This window comes from Grus americana, chromosome 14 (assembly GCF_028858705.1).
Source record: "Grus americana isolate bGruAme1 chromosome 14, bGruAme1.mat, whole genome shotgun sequence".
In the NCBI taxonomy this organism is placed as follows: Eukaryota; Metazoa; Chordata; class Aves; order Gruiformes; family Gruidae; genus Grus; species Grus americana.
In genome coordinates, this window is record NC_072865.1 from 7,385,860 (window position 1) to 7,407,685 (window position 21,826).

Consider the following 21,826-nt stretch of genomic DNA (forward strand, 5'->3'; position numbering starts at 1 on the left):
TTAACCAGTGGTTCCACTTTCCAGGGCAGCAAACAGCTGGGAAAAAGTGCTCATCTGAAAGAGGAACCATCTGAATAAAGAATCACCCAGGCTTTCCTTCCTTCCCAGAAACCACAGGTGTTTTCCAATGGTAGAAATACAGCCCTCTGATTCCTCTCATAACTGCCACAGAACCCTCCCTGCCTTTTACATTGCTGGTGGGAGTTCAGTTCCCTCTCCCCTATATTTTTATGCATGGTTTCATAATATTTCATATGCACTCAACACAATTCTGTTGGTGGCTGCACTCTAATAACTCTTTCCTTATTGTGTGAACACAGATCTCTCCTCATTCTTCTCAGAGCAGCATCCTCCTTCTGCCAGTGGGGAATCACTGTCATCATGGCAAAACTTGATGGAAGAGGTGTCCAGGCTGGGTAATAGCTGCTTCTCCTCCAGCAGAAGGAAGAAGACATTTCCTCTGCCAATGGAGAATTTTTGTGAACGGTAAGCCACGGCAGTGCAACCTTATCTACTTGAAGGTGAGAAACCCATCAACTGCTAGAGATAGATCCTGCTCCTGATTTCCAAAGGAAACGTGTTATCACAGGCTAAGGAGAGGATGAGGTATGAGGGGCTGCCCTGGACCTAGTCCAGTTAGTGCATTTTTATTTCAGAGAGGATTTTCAAGGAGAAGAGCTATCGTCAGTATATGACTTTTGGGCAACCAGAGCTTCATTAACCAAGAGAGATCTTTGGCCTACCAAATGTGTAAGTAATAGGAGGTCATCCTGGACTGAGTACATCCAATGTTCAGACTCAATATGACTCAGATTTAGCTCAGATTTGCACCTAGAGCAGATTCCAGTAGGCATAAACTTTGAACCTAGGCACTTTCCACCTACCTGAATATTGCAAGAGGTGGTGGAAAGATCACAGTGCCCTTGGCATCTGCATCAGAGAAGCATTCACCTGGCAGTTTATACAGATTTCTGTTGTGGAGTTCAATGGTTGTGATGAACTTGGACAGGCTGCAAAACGGATGGATGAAATGCCTCACCTAAAAGCAGCTCAAAGGAAAGGCAGGAGCTATGAGCAACTGGGCGAGGTCTCTGGAGGGAGCAGGACAGACACAGATGAGCTGCCTTTCCCCAAGCCTACTTAGCATAGGCCAAGGCCCTCATTTACTATTGACTGGAGGGATGTTTTACAAGTGCCCCTTCTGGTTTAGAGAGATATGAAATCTGTCTGTAATTAAGTTAATTTGGAGTTGAACATGGACAAAGAAAATGAGCTGGAAATAACAAAAGAAGAGTAAGAAAGAAGGGGTTGCTAAGAAACAGATCTAGTGCACTAACCCCCCCTGCCCCATATCAAATAAACCATTTTTATGAGCTGGATGGCTGACTGATGGGGCAGACAGAGCACAGGCGTGGAAATGATTGCTAAATCAAGAGCTCAGAAGAATGAAGGAGGTAAGAGGAGGGGTATGACTTGGAGAATTGAGAAAGGCACAAAGGAGGAGGAAAATTATTTCTTTTGCAGGTGGCAGCTGTGGCTAGTAGAGTTTAGTGGCAGAGCAGTGGCTTTGGGATCAGCAGAGTGGTGTCCTGTGCCTGACTTGCCTCCTGGTTTTAGGGAACCCCTTCAAAGCCCTGACCCTCCACTGGGAAGTGCTCTAAGACATGCAAACAAGGACTGGCTACCACCATGTCTTGCTTATCAAAATCAGCAAATAGCCCCTCTCGAAGCACAAGCCTTTTACCTTCTCCAGTATTTGACCCTGGTGAGAATTCCCACTGGAGTCAAGCACCAGAGTGAAGACTTAAGACTTTCTCCTTGGCTTTTAGAAATGATATAAAATATAGCAAGTTGTAGCCAAAAGGAGGATGGAATAAGGGGTCTGCAGAAAGGACCAGAAAACTTAACAGTCAGCAAAGCATAAGTAAATAGACATGTTATGATCAATGAGTTTGTTTGAATTTGATAGAGCTTTCCTGCAAACATTGGGGAATGAAGCGAGGGGGGTGAAACCTTCCCCACCAGTGTGAGCCGTAATAAAGGACCTGCTGTTTTCTGATTCTCGCTCTCTGTGAAGATTGAAAAGGTTAGCCAGGTAATTGAAATCGGGACTGGAATACAAATATGGTGTGAAAACCCTACAGCTGGCAAATAAAGTTGCAGGGAAAAGACTCAATCCTCACTGGAATTTCTTAGCGGTGAAAAGACAGGAGTGGATGGGGGAAAGGATGATTTTTCAATATACCTGTTCCTCATGGGAGGAGAGATAGGGGAAGAAATGAGACCTGAAGCGACCAGATTGTGGCTAACACTTATACGAGTGTTCCGTGCTGTTAATGCAAGGGACACTGTAAAAAAGTGGAGTGTGTTAAGGCTGAATCACGTATGGCAGTCACTGCTGCCTCTTGCAGTAATGTAGTAGGTTTACTGGGAATTGTTAGGCTGCCGTGTCAAACCTGACTTAGGGACTATTTCTTGTTATATGCAGAAAGAGCGAGCTCCACGCGACTCAGGCCCTCGTCTTAGGGCAGAAATACATAAGCTAACTAGATGCAACTGGACTGATGTCAACTGCCTCTTCATCTTTATTGTATGCAGGAACACAAACTGATTTGCATTACTTTAGGCTAAGAGCACGGAGATAGATGGTTACTGCGAGGCAGCTGAGGAATGGTTCCTCGTTACCCCACTGTGTGCTGTACGCGTCTAAGTCCCAGTGGAGGGTCCTGTCATTGCTACTGTGATGTAAATTTATATGTGTTGCTATATCTGTGGTCGGTTTTTCTGCAGGAGCAGGTAACTTGAGCTGGAAGGAAACAGTGGTGCCGTGCTTGGGGGAAGCTGAGGTTTGTGGTATTAATCAAGTTCATTCACATTTAAAAAGATCCTCTGCATGTAGTATTTCCCTAGCACCAAGCCAACTAACAGAGGCTCCAGTCTGTATGTGGTTAAATAAACAATAAGTATACCTCCAAGATCCTGCGTTGGTGTTTTATTTCCTTCCTCACGAAAAGGCTGGGGAGTTCTTCTATTTCCCAAAACTGTGACACTTGTAGGGTTTTTTTTGCTGCAATTGCTCAGTGCCGCCCAACCCACCTGCACTGCAGTCAACAGCAGCATGAAAAAACTTGTCTTTGGAAGCCTTTCCATTGAATGTAGGCAGCTATTTAGCATGTCCTATGGCAGGACAGATATCTTTCCTGCCCTCGCCAGCTCCTGTAGAAGTAAGGGAAGGAAAACTGCAAGCTTGCAAACAAATGCTGCAAACCCTACAAGTGGTAGAGCTTTGTTTGAATTTCCTCAGCTTGTGAGAGCATGGTCCGGGTGTCCCAGAGGCACCAGCCCCAGCTCAATGAACAAAATGGTAGGTGAACCGCTGAGGATGCTGTTCTCCCAGTGTTTTGCAGTGAGTTACTTGTTAGCCATTTGTTTTGCTTATCTGGAGCATGATTTTCCTAGTGAGTCATTTCTAAGGGAATCTCTTGGATTCTAAAGAAATGAAGCAAATTGAAAGGGACTGACAAACGTACCTGCTCTGCAACAAAGAACATACAGCATTTCAAGGTGACCTGTACCTAGCTGCCTAGCTTTGTTTTTCAACTGTAGATGATATGCATAAAAACTACCTGTAAAACACCTAAGGTAGATGACTGAAATAGGCCAGATGATAAATTGATTTTAACACAGCTTTTTTTCCCTTCCTTTGACTATAAAAGGAATCCAGATTTCACCTGATGGAGGTCTTCATGTTGTAGACATCTGAGTCTAAGGGTCTTTTGGAAAACCCACTGTCAGTCAAAAAAGACTAACAAAAGCCTGTCCCTTTGTGAAGGAACTTTGCTGCATTTCACAACATAGTATAAACTGAGGATGCATGAAGAAAAAGTTATTTAGGCTTTTACAATAAAGACTTTAGTATTTCATTCATGAATTAGCTATTCTAGTGGGAAGCAAATTATTCCAAGAGCTCCCATACTCCTAAAATTAATCCTTCTTTAAAAATTAAGTGGATTTAAGATAATTTGCCTTAAAAACAAGAGCTACAACTTTTCAGGGTTTCACAAAGTCTAGACAGTAATGGAAAGTCTTCCACTTCTGGTGGCAAATGAGCGTAGCGCTCTGCCTCTGTGTCTGGGGTATGACCAAAGCAGGCTGTTGACTGGCCAAAATGTGAAATGGAAAAAAATGTGGAAGAAAATCAACAACCCTTGACTCTGCAGGTGAGGTTCTTACACGACGATCCATGCTTATTTTACACATGGTGAATTCCTCTTTTTGTCAGGGAAATCAGTCCTGAATCATGCACAAGTTGGTCACTGCTTTCTGGTGCTTGAGCCCTTATGGCTTGTGATCTACCCTAACAACCTTTTTTTCTGCACTGTTTGTTTTCCAGGGCAGAGAAATCTGTAAGGTCCAAATTGGGTAATTCTCTGCAGAGTTTCTTTTCAAGCTTTTTTATCCCCCAGCTCACTCTGAAGGACATTTGACATTATTGCATCAACGTGGACCAAATTCCTAAACCAACTTTTAATCCTTGCAAGAGCTCCTGGCTGTTTGATTTCTTGTCCTTTCCCCTCATTCCTCCTCAGTTTATTATAGAAAGAAAAAGTCTAGATTATTATTCTATTTTCATTACCGTATTTTTCCTTACTTTAATATCCATTTGATATAGAAATGCTGCTGCTCAGCAATTTGCTATAGATTTGCTAGTTTGCAGAGCAAGAAACCTCAGTGAGGAAAAACTTAGCAAGCATCATAATGAACAGCAGAGAAAATGAGACAAACGATTGTAGAAAACCAGAGAGGGAGAACAGACCTGGCTGTTACACAGCCTGGGAAGCAGCACTTTTTGCTCTGGAACCTTCTCCTGGCTGTGACAACTGTGCTGCCCAGTTTTTAACCTTCTCCCCAAAGATGCAATCGTGCAGAGCACTTAGATGCAACAAACCACAGTGGGATTAGTGCTGTAATTTCATGCATATATACCAGCTGAAATAATCTACATTTTTTTAAAGTACTATGATTTGTAGTATGTCCTTAATGTCCTGCACTTGATGCTGGCTGAAAATCCAGGGAATCTCCATCTTCTGCTACTCAGGTGAAATTAGAGGGAGAAACAAGAAGCACAAGGATTGCTGGAGGATGGACCAGACATAGGAAGAGAGACTCTAGTATATTTATTTTCATGTCACACAGATACATATAACCAGCTCTGCAGCTTAAGTGTGTGTTTTATTTACTGATAAGCCATGGTTTAAACACTTCAAAACACAGTAGTGTCCAAAACCTCTTCACATAAACTTAAGAGAATTGTTCACTTGCTGTCATGATGTTTTTTCCAGTACTGAACCTGGCATTAGATCTGAGTATAACTCATTGGCAATGCAAGCAATTCTTCTCTCCTTTAAGTGCTTCCTTGCAACATATTTCAAACTGTCCATGTTTTGTTCACAGTGCTGGAGCGTTGCCCCTGCACTCCACACTTTCTGCTCACACACTTGCATGTTTCCCAGAGGGAAACAGAAGCAGAGAAATAAATCAATAGACAGCTCTGTCTAGGAAGTCACGCTTGATTTCAAATAAATATTTTTTTATCACACTAGACTACTTTGGGGGAAAGTCAGTTGTTCTCCATTTTCTTGCCACAGGAGTTTTTCTCAGACAGTTGCCAACATTTTTCAGCACTTGGCTATGAAAGCTGCTAAATAGATAAATAAAGAAATATCATCAGCTTTCTTGACATCTCTATCCATCTTCCCAGTATTTTCATGTTTGGATCCAGCTTCCAAAACTCCGCCAGGTAAATATCAGAACAGAGCGATAAATAACTCAAGCATCGACTTTTTGGGAAGAAAAGCCCTCAGTGGACATCGATGACTTTCTAGAGATCTGCCCTCAGGAACAAGGGGGTACTGAGCTGTGCTGTCACAGGGAACTTAAGCACTCAATCTCAAGCCAGCCCACATTTTTTTCATTGCATTTATTTTATTTTTAGCAGAATTTAGAAGAATTCACTTCTTTTGGCTGATGCCAAATTAAATGTGCTAAAATCTGCTTTTAGGATAACAAAAAAATTAGTTCAGAACAGGAGGTGAGTTCTTGGTCATTTGCTTCTCACTATTTCTCTTCTAAAATTTCCCCATCCATGCACACTTTTTCCCCACCACCACTTCCCCTTCCTTACAAAGCCCTTTGTCTTCCCTGGGAACAAAAATGTGGCCATTTTATTTAAGATCACACAAAATCCTCACCCTACAGCTTCACATCTCAGCATTGACAGCGGGTCCGTGTGTTCATCTGCAAGTCAGAGATGCATTTAACAACCAAGCAGCCAAGGCTGCAATTCTCCCCCAAAGGGAGGAGAAGAGAGTGCCACCATTAATGGATCTCTGTGCACCAATACGAGATGATGCCTAGCCCTAAATGCGTAAGGTGCATTCAAAGAGCCACAAAATCTTGCAGAGGAATGTCTCCATCATATGGTGGATGTGTGAGTATGTCAAACTATACTGTCCCCTCGCTGCTTAGGCTGGGTGTCTAGGACAGCGGAGGAGACACGCTTGCAGCGGTACACAGCTGGGATAAGGAGGGCTCAGAGAGTTGCACAAGTGAGGCACAAGGTGAGGAACGAAATCTGGCACAGCCTCTGCCCAGGCAGTCCTCAGCCCGTTAGTGGGAGCACAGGGCTCAGTGCCCTGCACAGGGCAGGGGAACAGGGACCTGGGCAGCTGGCAGCAGCAAAGCACGACCGGCATGGCAAGTCCTGAGAGAAAACGCACTTTGATGTCTGGTGGAGGGAAACATGATCATACAAAACTGGTTAGAAATGTAAATGTAACTGATAAAACTCAAGCGTCCACTTGGGGGTGGCAAAGTATTTCAGCTGTGTCTTCAGAGAGTGGGAATTGCCTTTTCTCTCCAGGGCACGGTGTGTATCTGTTACCCTCTCCGTGGCTTGTTTCTCAAGATGGCAGCTGGTAAAATGGGTCTGACAGAAAACATGGGCTAAAATTCCCCTTGCACTGCAGGAAAAGGTGACTCACCAGATGCCATGAGCCCTCCGCAAGTCTTGCCTCACCTAGGAGTCCCACAGTGAGAGGCAAAACAGAAGACTTTGGGGCAAACAAGGTAAGAGCCCATAGCAGCAGGAGTATAACCCCTTCCTCCCGTGGTGGGAAATGTCATCTGGATTCCCAATGACCAGACTGGAATAAGCCTTTATGCATATGGTGTATCATCTTTCAGGAACTAATGTTCTGATTCATTATGATAACTCTGTGTACTCTATGTAAGTAAGTCCCAGCCCCTTGATTACACGCAGCGGATGATTTTCTGTGGCAGCGTGTGCCAAGCCTGAGCCCAGCGTGGTGGCTAAACCTAGCTCTGTGTCCTGATGCACAAGGGAGGCATTTCTCTGAAACACAGCAAGCAGGCTTTGAAACTCGGGACATAAAGGTTTATAAAATTCGCTATCATGAAACGGATTCACCTTGGACTCCCTTTACAAAACTCTGTAGGGCTCTGACCTTGCAGTTAGTGGAGCTTAGAAACTCACCCTGGATGTAAGTATGCTGCCTTCAGGATCTGTTTGCATGACTGGGAGAGATTCCCAGACCTTATGTTGTGCTTTGTGGCAAAAACTTAATTCAGTGGATACAAAATCACTGCAAAACTCTCTTTTTTTATTGCCATTGTATCAGCTTCTCTGATCCTGCAGGTTTGTCCCAATTCCATAGTGTATGGTTTTCAGGCTGTTTCCTGGTTGTTGCTGACCCCATATAGATCTCTGACTTCTGCCATCCAGCTGCTATGGGCAGGTGTGAAGTCTGCTGAAGCATGACCACAGGGCTTCACTGGCAGAGACAACACATAAGTATCCAATGTGCAAGCAATGAAAAGATGCTGTTGCAAACTTCAGGGCATGGGACATAGCAGCGACCTACTGCAGTCCATCTGCACATGATCAGACTCAGTTCAGGCAGATGGGCAAAAATAAAACTGTTCAATGCACAGGATAAGCCTGCAAAGACTGCAGACTTTTCATGTTCCCTGGGCAGATAACCCTCACTAGATGCATTTTGGGCAAAGGAGTCACACCAGGAACGTCCTCAGCCCCCGATAATGGCTATTTCCCAGGCAACGTAGATAGATTTGTGGCATGCACTTGCCATTTCAGCACTGCGTAGATATTGTCAGACATAGTATGAGGAGATATGTCAGTGAGTTTGAGACTTGTTAAAAATAACCCACTACAAGGTAGGGTTTTTTTGACAAAGTGATTCAAGGCATGAATCACCATCCTCACCAGAAAGCAAAACTTTGCTTTACATTTATTTTACACTTATTGGCTTCCTGGTTCTTCTGGCCCAGAAACTAGCTATTTCTGGCGCCTGATGTTTATCAGCCCAGCTCAGAGCTGCTCTTGTCCATGCCTACTTGCTCATGTTGCCAAGAGAGGTTTGCAACCACCACCACGCCGCGAGAAGATCATACGAGAGAGAAGTGAGACTGGCTTGCCTAAAGCTAGAAGCAGGTAGACAAGGCTTGCGCAGCAAGTTGCCCCGTTTCAAACTAAGTAAAAACTGATGTTTAGGCTGGTGCACAAAAAGCCATTCAGTAAGACTTGGATAAGCTATGTCTCCCTCCTGTGCTGGTAGCACTGGGAGTGTGTCCTATTTATGTAAAGCAGCTCTTTGCTGGCATAGCTTGCAGCCAGTAAGCTGAGATTTCCAGCCCTCCTATTAGCTTAAGCGTAATACAATGCTTCTCCATCAACAGCTACTTACAGTCTCCTTGTTCATTCATTCAAAACACCCTCTGTGATCTCTTCTTGCTGAAATCAGTCTTTTAGGAGGGTCTCTTCTCTTTTTGTTTCGTAAAGTTATTTCCTTTAACTTCTCTCTCACCTGGAAACTCACAGACCAGTGGAGAGCTGGGAACTGCTGACAGATGTTCTGTGGGTGCCAGGGAGACTTGTGTCTTCAGCGGAGTCCATGAGTTTGTTGTCCTCAACCACAAAGATGCTCTGCTGGGCAGGAATCTTGCTAGTGGGATGTTTAGGGGTCCAGTGCTTGCAGCAAGGAGAAATCACACTGAGGAAAGCCATCCTGAAGCGCTGGGACAACAGATTGTAAATGATGGGGTTCACAGCAGAGCTCAGATAGAAGAAAACACCTAGGAGAACAAGGGTGAGGAAAAGAGAGAGAGAGAGAGACCTGATTTGCGTGTGTAATGATCTCAAAAGAAGAAAATATCTTCATTGCCTATACTTCTCTGCCAAGCTTGGGTGCAAGGGTGGAGGCAGCAATAGCCCATCTTTGCCTACTACCATCCTGGCAGAGGCGGAGGGACGTCTCACCAAGGCGAGCTCAAGCACTGCAGCACGCAGGGAAAGGAAATAGGAGAGAGCATTAGCTGGAGCTCACTATCTCCAGCTGTTCAGGAACCAGCCCTCACTTGAGCTGTACTGACCTGCCTCCAGCGCAGCCCTCCTCCCCACAGCAGGATTTGCACAGCTGGTGCCCCCATCAGAGCTGTCAGAGGATAACTTCCAGCCGAGGGGAGCTAATTTCTTACAACATGCTAGGACAAGTGCATGAGATTGGATTTGTCTGAGCTGCCTAATGGCCACATTCAGTATTTTCCCATGGCAGACTGAAAATAAGATTCTCTTTGAAAAAGCCTTCATTTTACGGTTGGCAGGGCCATAAACATTTGGCTATATCACCCAGTTCTGAGCAGTAAGTCTTTTGTCTTGCCATTTGGTAAGGTTTTCTGTTTGCCTGAGAGACCCTCTGGAGGATGATGCCTGCTGCTGTGTATTCATTAAAAGCAGCTGAATGACAGCAGTCTTCATTTCTGAACATTTCAAGGAAGGAAAAACAGCTGGTAATGATGTATGATATCCTATTTTTTTAATTTTTTTTTTCATTCTTTGTGAATATTCAGACAACTGTATTGGACAACATGCCTAGATCTTGAAAGCTGCAGAAACTTGCATGCTGTTTTTATTCAAGGCACAATTCTTGTCACTGTCTACCAGACCCCAAGAAGCTTTTCCACGCATGCCTCATGTCACCTACAAAATAAATGACTACATATTTCAAGTAAACCACTCACAAATACTTTTTTCCCAGCCCCTGTATAAGTGGAAGAAGAAATCTTTACCTGACACCACATGAATTAAGTTGAATATGTTAGCCAGAGGCTCAGTCCATTCCACAACAAAGCTGAAGAAGAGTCGATCTATATGGAATGGTGCCCAGCATATAGCAAAAACCATCACGAGGACAACTAGCATGGAGAAAGGGGAAAAGAAAAACAATTCAGTTATGGAAGGATATGGTTCACTAGCCTGCACAGAGCAGAGAGAGTTCAGAAAGCTGGATGAAAGACTAAATATACAAATTTTATTCATCGTTTCACAACTTTTGCCGTCCTTTCTGTCTTTCTCACTGAAAAACATTACCAGATAAAAGAACAAACTTTCCATTAATTTCTGTGTTGGATAACTCCATGCATGCACACACAATGACATTCAAACTGGCAACTGCCAGGTAATGTTGTGGCATGTACAGAGCCTAATGAAGAAACTGCCAGTGAGACATCTGGATTCATCTGTGATACATGGGACACACTGACTCCCTTGGGCCTTGGAGTTAATTTCCTCTGCACGCTATTTGTACATCGCACAGCAGGATAAGGCCATAGGAACCATCTGCTGATGTTAAGTGTGCCTGGGTGCGCTGTGCAGCATGAAAGAAAAAGAGTTTGCCTCCACGCACAACTTGGCCTGTGGTGGCTCCAGTAAGGAATTTTGCAAACCTGTTCCAGATTTGGGTCCTATGAACACCTGTGGTCACAATCACGGGGCACAGAAAATCAGGCTGACTTCAAAGTACAATTTCCTACTTCAGAAGGTGACTTAAGCTGCCTGAAAGAATAATGTTGTTGCAGGAAATATTGAAGGTGATTTATGTTTTCTGCATAAACACCATCTCAGTAGCAAGGTGATATTTGCCTTAAAGACAGCCCTAAATTAGGAAGTGATGTCAGAGCTTTCAGGGTGGTTGGAACACAAATTCTGCTGAATACTATACAATGTGCAAGTCTGCCTAGGTCCTACTTTCTCTTGGGAAGGTCTAAGTGGTTAAGTCAGCAGTAGGTGATGTATGTGGCTTGGCAGGACCTTCCTGTTCATGAGTGGAGCTTGTGGTGATGCAAAATAGATATAAATCCTTCTCTAAAAATGTACAAGATAGACTATTTGCATTCTGAAAAAAAGGGATCCTCCCCAGAGGGCTGCAAGAGTCAGGTTTGGAGTGAGGGATATTATAGAGTTGCCATTCAAGCATCTGCCACATAGGTTTGCTCAATCTCCTCTCATGCTGGGGAGGAAAATTTGCTTTCTGAGTCTTTTGATAGTTAGCTGTGGTGTTTCACTCCCATGCCCTGTAAGTTCAGATAAAACAGCAATAAGCCTTTTTTTTTTTTTTTTTTTTTTAATCACAGCTACTCATTTTATAACTCTTGTATCCAGTGAATTTGCTTGGTACCTGGTCACTCTCCTGTCCATGGTAAATAAACCACAGAAGAACTCACTACTTACATAACATCTTGGTCACTGATTTCCTGGATGGTCTCTGAACATTCACAGCCATTTCCTCCACTTCCAGAGATTTGTCTCCTTTCAACTGGCAAAAGGAGGGAAACCAAAGGAGAGCTTAGACAGGAGATGACATCCCCACAAGACATAGCATCTTTCATATTTTGATAGCTGTAGTTTGAGAAAGCAAAATGTGGGGCAACTCAGCGCTCACTGAAAAAAGATCTACATTTAAATTTCAGTTTTAGTCTAGGGAAACACTGAAGCTTTAGGTTCAAAAGAATTTATGCCTCTCAGACTGCATATTTACAGGAAATCTGTATTTCAGTTCCCCACTTGTCCTTTCTCAATGAGTCAATATTTGGTTCACAGTTTGTGTTCAATTTCAACAGTATTTTGCTAGGCATTATTTCCTCTTCTAGCAAAATATTGTTTGTTTGTTTATTTTCCTAAAAGGGTTCCCCACAATTAAGCACAAAACAATGATCCAAAAAATACCCAGAGAGGCCTCAGTGAAACACAGCTGTAATCACTGGAAAACTTCCTGTGGAATTCAAGGGAGTTCATTTCATGCCCTGAGTGTTCAGAGTAATTGATATTCAATCCATCTAATGAACAAACCCCATATATGCTCTCTTGCAGACAGTCAGTGTGCATGATATGCACAGATTCAGCCACATACTTCTCAGTTACAGCAAGGTGATTTTTTTTTTTCCTCCAGTAGTTTTTCCTGGGCTTTGAAAAAATTGACATAAAGAATAATAATCTGATCCTCCCTGAAATGCTTCCCCAATATGTTTACAGCGAGAGCACTGGTGCTTTGGTGATGAAAAGACCAGGGCTAGATAATCAGGACAATTGCTTTGATTATAAAAGAAATCATCTATGGAGAGTGTATAATTGGACCCAGCTTCCTGAAGTGGGAACTTCTGATTAGCCAACAGATTTGGAGTGATGTTTTTTTTTCAGCTGAGAGAAACTGGAAACAAAACTTTCAGTTACATGGGAAGGAATATCAGGAATGAGGGAAAAGATAGAAATCAATCTGGATTTGTAAAAATCTTGTGAAAACATGCTAGTTGTGCCATTTTGTTTGCCTTTTACACTGTGACTTTGCTCTCTGATTTTTGTTTAGCAATGCTTTTCTGTAAGGATGATCGAATGAGAACTTCCTTCAATGTTCTATTTATTCATAAAATCCATAAAAGGGAAACACATGTAAATCAAATTATATTAAATTATAGTGCAATTCAGCCTCTCATGTATTGCATTATTCCCTTTGTAACTTTTAGTCATAGCCACAGTTGCTTAAGGAAGAGGCTCAGTTGATTTTAAACACATCTAGCGATAAATGTGTGCTCACATTGATTAAAATCCCTTGTTTCCCTTCAGTGGTTTTCAGTCTCAACCGTAGTCTATCCCAGGCATATTCCAAAGCCTCAGAGAATACAGTGCTCTGATGCTGTAATAAACCAGAGACACATGTATCTTTATTTTTCACCTTCCTCCTGTCGTTTTGATGATGCTATAAGGATTCTCTTTAGCCTCAAGTGATAATAGATGGAAGTGTAACTAGTAAGAATAACTCTGCAGTTGCAATTTAATAAAACGATGTGTTATGACAAAGAGGAAGGAAAAAAAAAAAAGAAACGAGTCCATGGCAAAGGTTGTAACTTGAGTTTACGCCAATGGTTTGATTGAGGAAGAACTCCAGCCAGGGTAGTGGTTACTTTTACATCCCTGTGGCTATGTGGGGTTGCCTGGAGATGAATGTTACCCATTCACTGCAAGAGAATTAGAAGTGTCTGGAGCAAGAAGCTGAAAATTGGATTTTCCCCCTACATCTTTATTAGCTATAGCATTTCATAGGAGAAATCAAAAGGCAGAGCGAAATTAGGGCCTCACCTATCCCCAGGCAAACCCGGTGAGGCCACTCAGCAAAAGCAGGAGAACAATTTTCTGTAAGCAACTTGGCCTGACACAAGTGGTGATCAAACTTTCTCTCCAGCCGAAGGCAAAACTGATGTTTAAAAACCACACGGCTTGTGCTAAAGCATGCAATTCTTTCTAGTTGAGTGATTTGGCTGAAGCAGTTGCTACCCATCTGCTGAACTCCAGCCTGGGTGTACTCTTGCTCACTTCCATTGCAAAGTAAAATTTGTTAGTGGGTGCAGGATTTGCAGGACAACCTCCATGGAAAGAGGACGGACCCTTCCAGGAGTGTGCTGGGCTCTGCAGAAATCAGCCAAAGGCAGTCAACTGTCCACAGACGATTCTGGTTTTAACAACTGGGCATGAAGACTTCAAAATAGATTTTGATGAGAAAATCTGGACCAGCTGCACATTGGTAAGAATATGTTGCCTTGATTCAAAGATAGTTGAAATCAAAATTACCAGTGTGTCCAATGTGCTACTGAGGGGAAGTGACACTAAGACAAGTGTTGGACTCTTAATAGAAGAATCATCCTAGGTGAGGTCAATCAGGTCCCATCTGATCATCTAGATACCCTCATAGATGTCTGAAGCAGGTGGGACAAATCCATTCTCTTCATTCACTGTCAAAAATCTTAGTTAAACAGAATCTGGCTTTTAAACAACCAGAGATAGGCACCTGTCCCTGTGCCCTTTTAGAGATCAGTTTGAAGGAAATGGACAGGGACCCTGCACTGAATCCTGCTGCAACGCAGACTTCTCCCCAAGCGATGTCACCCATCTCTATCAGCACTGCAGGGATGAGGTTCTACAAGTAACCATTTCCTCATGTTCTTGTTTTCTCCCTCTCCTCTCCCTCCTCAGCTTTTTTGGTGTAGGTTGCAACCCATTGGTTGTAGCCCAACAGCTGAACTGGGTTTAAAGAAGAGCTTGGCTTATTTAGGGATTGGTCCTAAAGGCACCTGTGATGAGGACCCCATGACACAGGCAGCAGGAAGCTTCCACAATCAAATCAAATGAGATTACAGTGTAATCATCAGTGTCCTCTTCTTTACACTAATGCTGGTACTATCTATTGATCATAACATTGTAGTATTAAACCATCAAGCCTTAAAATTATATCCAAGTAGATCATGAGGTAATTGATCATGAGGTAATCAACCTGATGGCTCTGTTGGCAATAAATTTCTCAGTGAAAAAGACAAATATACTTTTTCCTTTTCGCAAGGAATAAAATTAAAAAGTGACTCAGCTACCATATGACCCATGTTTGCTGCCTTCTTGCAGCTGCTTAACATGTTGCACATGTTTCCTTCTGTACTGCATCTTGGGGCTCTCCTGAGCACTGGAAAAGCTTGAGGGAGAAACTTTGGCAAGAAAATGCCCTTTCCACAAGGTCTGGACTTGGAAAGGCTATGTCTCTGCTTGCTGAATTTGAGCTGTTGCAGTCTTTGGATCAACTCTGAGCTTTTCCACTACAGTCTATGAGCAATACATGGCACTCAGGAGACTCTGGAGTGTTGCTGAAGCTTCATAGACTTCATCTTTTGTGAGTAGATAGAAAGTGTCTTTTCTTGAAAAATTATATATAAACACCATTCTTCTATCATTTCTGTTGAAAAATGAAATTATCTTCTGTAGTCCAGTTTAGAGCACAACGCAGATATAGCCAGGATGGATATTGTTTAAAATTTGGAAGTATCAGTCAGACATACAGAAAAGCAGAGGCATGAATGTTGCAGCCCTTAGGAAAGAGAGCTTGAACATATCTGTGAATATACAGAAGTCCTGGGGGGGCAGCCCTCCTCTGGTACTTAACTTCTCTTCTAGGGTGGGGATTAGGAATATCTGCTGCCACAAATAGAAGTTATTGCAGTCTTCAAGAATTCTTTTTATTAATTTGGGGGTTTCTCTTTTTCTAACAGATATATTTTCAGCACTTTCCTCTCCCTTCAGGTCTTACTTTGCAAAATTTTCAATGACTCTTTGTAAAGACCCCACAACAGCCACTGGGCAGTGGGGCTAATTTAACCCATTCATTGCTTTGAAGATCTGCTGTGTGTTATGGGTTTCTGGCAGTTAATCCTTGTGGCTTTGCCTGGATAAGGAAAAACTGCTTCTGTATAGTTTCAGATAACAGTAAATATCAGCCAGCACATTATTAGGTAAGGTCGTTTGTCTCTACTAGCATATTGCATCAGTGTCTTGCTGTATGATCAGACACAGCTTTTTAAACTTTAACTTATATCCAGTGTGATGAGATAGGATTTATATTTTCAAAATATATGTAACGTACGAAAAGAAAAAATTCATTGACTCGCTACGATTAGCAATGCATTTTTGTGTTGTGCTATATAGCTTTTTAATATTGTGATACTGATTGTTTTATCCATGTATTTAAATGATGAATACCTGGTAAAACTAGTCTCACTTTCTGAAGAGAGACTGAATAGGAACTCTAAGGTAGCCTTAATCGATGGTGAAACTGTGCCACAGTTAAAAAAATAAATGATTGCTGAATTTCCTAGCTGCAGCAATAAGGTACCATTTCAGTTTATGACAGCTTTGTGAGTTTTAACAACTGAATGTTATCACCATCTCTGGGGAAGGAGAAAAATAAAGTAATGCAATGGAAATTCCACAGTCACAAGAAGAGGGGAAAATAAATAATACACACGATTCAATCACAAGCCTGCTCCTTTTTATTCTTTTCACATTTTCCTTTTGGTCTATTTCCTTCTAGTCCCTACTGCAAAGGTGCAAATCTCTGAGAGGCTGGAATCAATCTACAGACTTGGATGTTTAAGTAACATTTGAATGTGAGCAGCAGTGATGGTAAGTTTTCAAAAAAAGATCAGGGCAAATAATTCCCCAACATAGCTATATTCATTTGAGAATGGAATCACACCAAATAAAGAGTTGGATCCACTGTTTTCAGGGCTTTAAAATACTTTCGCTTTTTGGAGGGGGGGAAACAGATGGGCAAGAAAAAGGTGACATCACTTAAAAAACACATACACACACACACACACACAAGAATGAGCTAAGGAAACACTGAGCATAGTTGGAGTAGGACTTACTCTTAGCCCCATCAGATAGTACAGCACACTTATTACCCCCATAGGCAGCACATAGAAGAGAAAAGAAGTAATCTGGACAATACAGTTGTAGATCCACATGGGCATGACTACAGTGCAGGTAGCAGATCCAGGGACCAGGGTGCCATTGGGGAAATACTGCAGCATGATGCCGTGGGTGCCTGTATTGGGGAGGGCGAAAAGGACGGAGAGGACCCAGAGCACCACGATGGTCCTCAGGGCACGCTTGCGAGTGCTTTCCAGCTTGGCACGGAAAGGGTGGAGGATGGCAATGTATCTCTCCACGCTGACTGTAGTCACGCTGAGGATGGAGGCAAAACACACTGTCTCAAAGAGTGCCGTCTTGAAATAGCAGCCAACGGGCCCAAACAAGAAGGGGTAGTTGCTCCACATCTCATAGACTTCCAGTGGCATCCCAAAAAGCAGCACGAGCAGGTCTGAGACTGCGAGGCTGAAGAGATAGTAATTGGTCGGGGTCTTCATGTTCCGGTGCTTGAGGATCACCAGGCAAACTAAGAAGTTACCTACCACCCCAACAATGAAGATCAGGGTGTACACCAAAGCCATGGGCAGGAACAGATGGCTCCGTCTGGGCCCACACAGGAAGGCTAAATAATCCTCAGTGTTGTTTAAATACCTCCTGAAACGTTCTTCATGTAGAGGAAAGTGATTAAACCCAGAGATGTTGCTGATCCAGGCCATTACTGGATCTTCTGAAATGTTTCACAACTGAGATCCGGTCTTCTTTAAGTTTCTCTCTGTTAGTTTGCTCACTCTTTGCAGAGAGAGGAAGAGGGAGGGGGGAGTTGTCTTGCCAGACCTAGATGCACAAAGCCACTGAGAGATGTGAGTGAGTGTGCTTGCCTGGCTTCGGTTAAGGTTTTGCTGTTGTAACAGCTGTTCCCCTGCAAGGAGTCCCTTAGCCAGAAAGCCCCTCCTTTCACACATATTCATTGGCTCGCTAAGTGCATTAGATTATAGAGTAAGAAAAGAGGTTCCAGCTACTTGTATCAGCTCCCGTAGCAGATGCATTTACAGAACCAGAAATGTGGGATTGAGAGAGCTGGGAATCTGAAATATAGGATGTGAGACAAGCTGCAAGATGTTTGTATTTGTCAGAGGGTGGGAAACAAGAAAAAAAAACAAAACAAAACAAAACAAAAAACCCCCAAAAACCCCAAACCAAAAAACTCAGTCCAAAAAGCTTTTACAAAAATGTATTGATGCTACATCCAGTTATGAGCCTCAAGCAAAAAAGAAAAATATCTGACATGATTTTATTTTTCAGATCTCTGCTGATTTTTATTTTCTGTTGTCTACGGCAGCAAGTACTTGGAAACAGAGTTTGATCAGTGGAAAGTCAAGCTGTTTTTGTAGTCGTTCTTGTGGAATTAAGCTATTATAATGTTTCAGCCTTTTTTAAAACACTGCTTTTTTTTTTTTTTTTTCCTCCTCAAATCCAACGTAGGATTTTCATTCCTCTTCTTATTGATACCAAAATATTTTCCCAGTTTCCTGGTATGCTGAAATCTGATCCCATATTCTTAGATAGTCTTGTTTTGGAAATCTTTCTGAGGACTGTATTATTCCAAAGACATATTTATTACCTCTGGGACTAAATTTACATACATTTTTTTTTAAACTCTTATTTCTTCCTGAATAACAACCATTCTGCAAACACACTTTCTGAGCCAAAAAAGTGTATCCTGCAAGGATGATGGCTGTGTCAAAATAGATCATTTAGCTCCTTATGAATGCTTTATTCCTTACTGAATTTCTCTAAAACAAAAAAGCTTCAAAGTGCATGGATGTCATCTTCTGAGATTCAGACAAAGTTTAGCTGTTTGGAATCAAAGAGGTGTAAAAGCTGAGGGCTGGTTTAGGGGATTTTGTCAGCTTGATGTGCAATTTGTCTGCCCAGTAACTCTCACTAGCTCTCAATTTTGAGTACCTGCCCAGTCACCCTCCTTGAAGCCATGTAGACTTTTTATGTTCCTAATTCCTTGGGTCTACTATCTATGTGTGAAGAACCACCTTCTTTTCTCTGTTTGACCCTTCGGCTGAATCTCCCTGGCTATTAACCTAAGACTGCTTATTTTTAACCATCCAGTAGCAAAAGAACAGCCCTTTTGGCTGGCATGTCCTTCAAAATCCTGACGAAAGCAAGTTTTTCAAGGAAGAGGCAAACTACTCCACTATAAGTGGCTGGACAGTAAACTGATCCCACACAAAACCTGTTTTCTGACTCTTAAGAGTTGAGGCTGTCTTAGATACTGTCTTCTTTACTCCTTCCCTCTTTAACTTCTTCTGGTTTAGTAGTGGTTCAATAACCTTACAAGAAAAAGTATTGTAATAAGCAGAGACTGCCTCCAAAAATAGCAGCAACAAGTAAAGAACCGGGGTTTGGTCCCACAGAGGCACATTCAATGTGAGGAGCCTGAGGATTACTGTGCATTCATGTGTTAGAGGCATGGAAGGTACCACAACAACTATACTAAAAGACAGAAGCATGTCTCTTGCGATGACTTTTGGATCTGCTGAAATTATCTTGCACATAAGCTCTCTCTGTCAGAAGGAGCCTACTCATTTGTTTTAGGATTGCACAGAGGTAGTTCGTTCAGCAGTGTGAAAGGTTTTATTGGATTGGTGAGCTACAAGTGTGCTCTTTTGACCTATTTCTCCCTTCATTAAGGATTCATCTTAAAGACATCGCTTGCATTTTAACAATGTCGAAAGAATGTGAATTTGATTTTGATCTGCTGTTGCTGTAAGAGGTAGGAACAGAGGAATCATTAGTAGGGTGCCTGGTTGAGACTAGCGTTGACTGTTTCAGAGCACAGTAAGAGACAAGTATTTGAGAACTGGTGCAGGGCTAAACACTTTCTGTACCTCTGCTTAACTTTCAGGGTTTTTTTCCCCCCTTAATCTCTCAACAATATTTCATTTCTTTCCATTTCTTCTTCCCTTCCCAGTAAGTTCCACCTCTCTCTATACTGCATCATAACTGGGGTGACTAAACAATTCTAAAGTAGCTGCCAAATTGGTCTTCATTTTTCGTCTTACACATTAACCTTTGTAAAGAAACTGAAAAGGAAACTTGAGGTCTGTTCAACTTGAACTCAATCTTATAGAAAAGGAAACCAAAATGGAACGAGTTATTTACTAAAAACCCAACAGGGCAGCAAAGCCTGTCACGATCTCTATGAGAAGAAAGCAATGGGCTATAGAAACACATCAGGTCCCTTGAAAGGGCAGATGTGCCAGGCCCACCTGTGTCTGCTTCCACTTGTTCTCCCTCCTCCATCGTTTCTGATCCCGCTGGGCTTGGTACTGACAAGCTGTAAGAATAGAAGCACAGAAGAAAAAGAAATCTATTTGTCTAGCAGGTCACCCCTGCAACCATGTCGCTATGACCACGATTAAGTGGCAGATGGAGAGGACAAGGAGAGTGGAAAATATATGTCAGTTCATTTCTCGAAGCTTTATTAGGTGTTCTTTATCATATCTGTCTTAATAAGGATAGGAAAGTGTATCTAACCAAAGACTGGCTCTGGCTCTGTATGACTGGAAATATTTTATTTTTACAACTGAGACAGAAAATAAAAACAGATTTTCTTTTTGAAAGTAATATGAAAGCATTTGGTATTTTTCATTATAAAGCACACTTCATTGGTGCTTGCTGTAATACACTCAAAGGAAGATGGTGTGCTGCATGCTGGCCTTAGAATTGTGCAGTTGTATGTAATAGTAATGTAATTAATGTAGTGTAATATTTACATTAATGTAGCATACACTACATAATGCATATTAATGTAGTGTAATATGTGGCAGCATTAACCCAGACAAGGTTTTTTGGCACAGTAAGCATCACTGCTAGTCAGAGTGTGGCATTATCTCCTTAGGCACTGACTGTGCTCTCATGTTGGTGGTATCTCTTGTACCATGTTCACATTACAGAATCTTTCCCTTAGCCGACATAATGTGCTACAGCACATTCCTGTGTTCCATTGAGAGGCGCAAAGTGCACATTTAAGAAGAGGTATATTCAAATGCCTTCATGTTTCCCAAAACCCTTGTATATTAGGTCAGTAAATGGTGAATAATTTTATATTTTAGGGAAAATTGGACACATTCATCAAAAGAGACAGAGAACAGTGGAAGTAATCCAGAGTATAGCAAATGGATAAATCCTCCACTGGTCACACTTACAGAGGAATGTACTTTGAAGAACTATGGGCCATTATGATGGTCTGTGCTGAACACTTGCTCATCTCAGAACATAGAATATTATTCATGCAAAACAAGCTTTTTTGAATATTTATATCGATGTGGTGAGACAAGGAGGTTTCTCATCCAGCTTCATATGCTCTGGTTGTGGAACCATGCTAATTAATTCTGTGCTAATGCCATGGTGTACCACGCTAATTAATTCTGTTGATTAGCTGAGATGCAATACTGCCTTATATGTCCGCTTGGCATCCAGGACTTGAGCTGACATCTCTGAGCAACCCTGCATGAGGTGTTGCTCAGGGTTTGCAAGAAAGGCCCATAATGCTTATGTACACACACCCTTAGAAAGACATCCAACTTCATTGGAAGGGCTTGAAGAGGTATTGGGTTTGCCATAATACTTGGCAAGCAGGTCCACTATGTTTTATCTTCAGCAATTACAACCTGCCCTTTGATTTCTAATTTCCATTTGCAGCCATAAGATTCTGTTGTTTCAGTGGTTTCACCCTTTCTCCAATTTGTACATACCGAAGGTAGGTGCAAAATCCTTTGGAAAGTCTGTGTGAGGGGACTGCTATCCATCCTTTCTGAGCTTGCTTTCCCTATTCCTTTCATGGAGCCTTTCAGAGCTGCCTGTGGAGCCACACTGCTTTCTGAATTGCAGGTTCAAACTCACTGTTTTAATCCTTTGAGAACTTGGCAGTACCAAGTATCTCTGTCCCACAGGAATGCAAAGAAGAGGACGCAAATAAGAGGGCGCAGAGCTGGTAAGCAGAAATGTTAAACCATACCACACTGAATATGTTAACATGATTGCTAGAAAAATATAGCCGCCACTCCCCTTATAAATTACTGAGCTGTAATATAGATCATGGATTCGACTTTTTTCCTCTCCTTTGAAAGGCTTTTTGGGTTCACTACAGTAGCTAGAGTGTGAGCCCTTGTTTTTCTAAGTATATTC

General features: G+C 42.2%; 1 protein-coding gene across 1 annotated transcript; it reads right to left on the minus strand.

The window, feature by feature from the left end:
- Positions 1–8,914: 8,914 nt before the first annotated feature.
- NMUR2 (neuromedin U receptor 2) lies at positions 8,915–17,337 on the minus strand. Its single transcript, XM_054842086.1, has 4 exons — positions 16,618–17,337; positions 11,609–11,693; positions 10,168–10,293; positions 8,915–9,174 (listed from the first exon to the last, which is right to left on the minus strand). Exons 1-4 carry the CDS (start codon positions 17,335–17,337, stop codon positions 8,915–8,917), a joined length of 1,191 nt encoding a protein of 396 aa, XP_054698061.1.
- Positions 17,338–21,826: the final 4,489 nt, after the last annotated feature.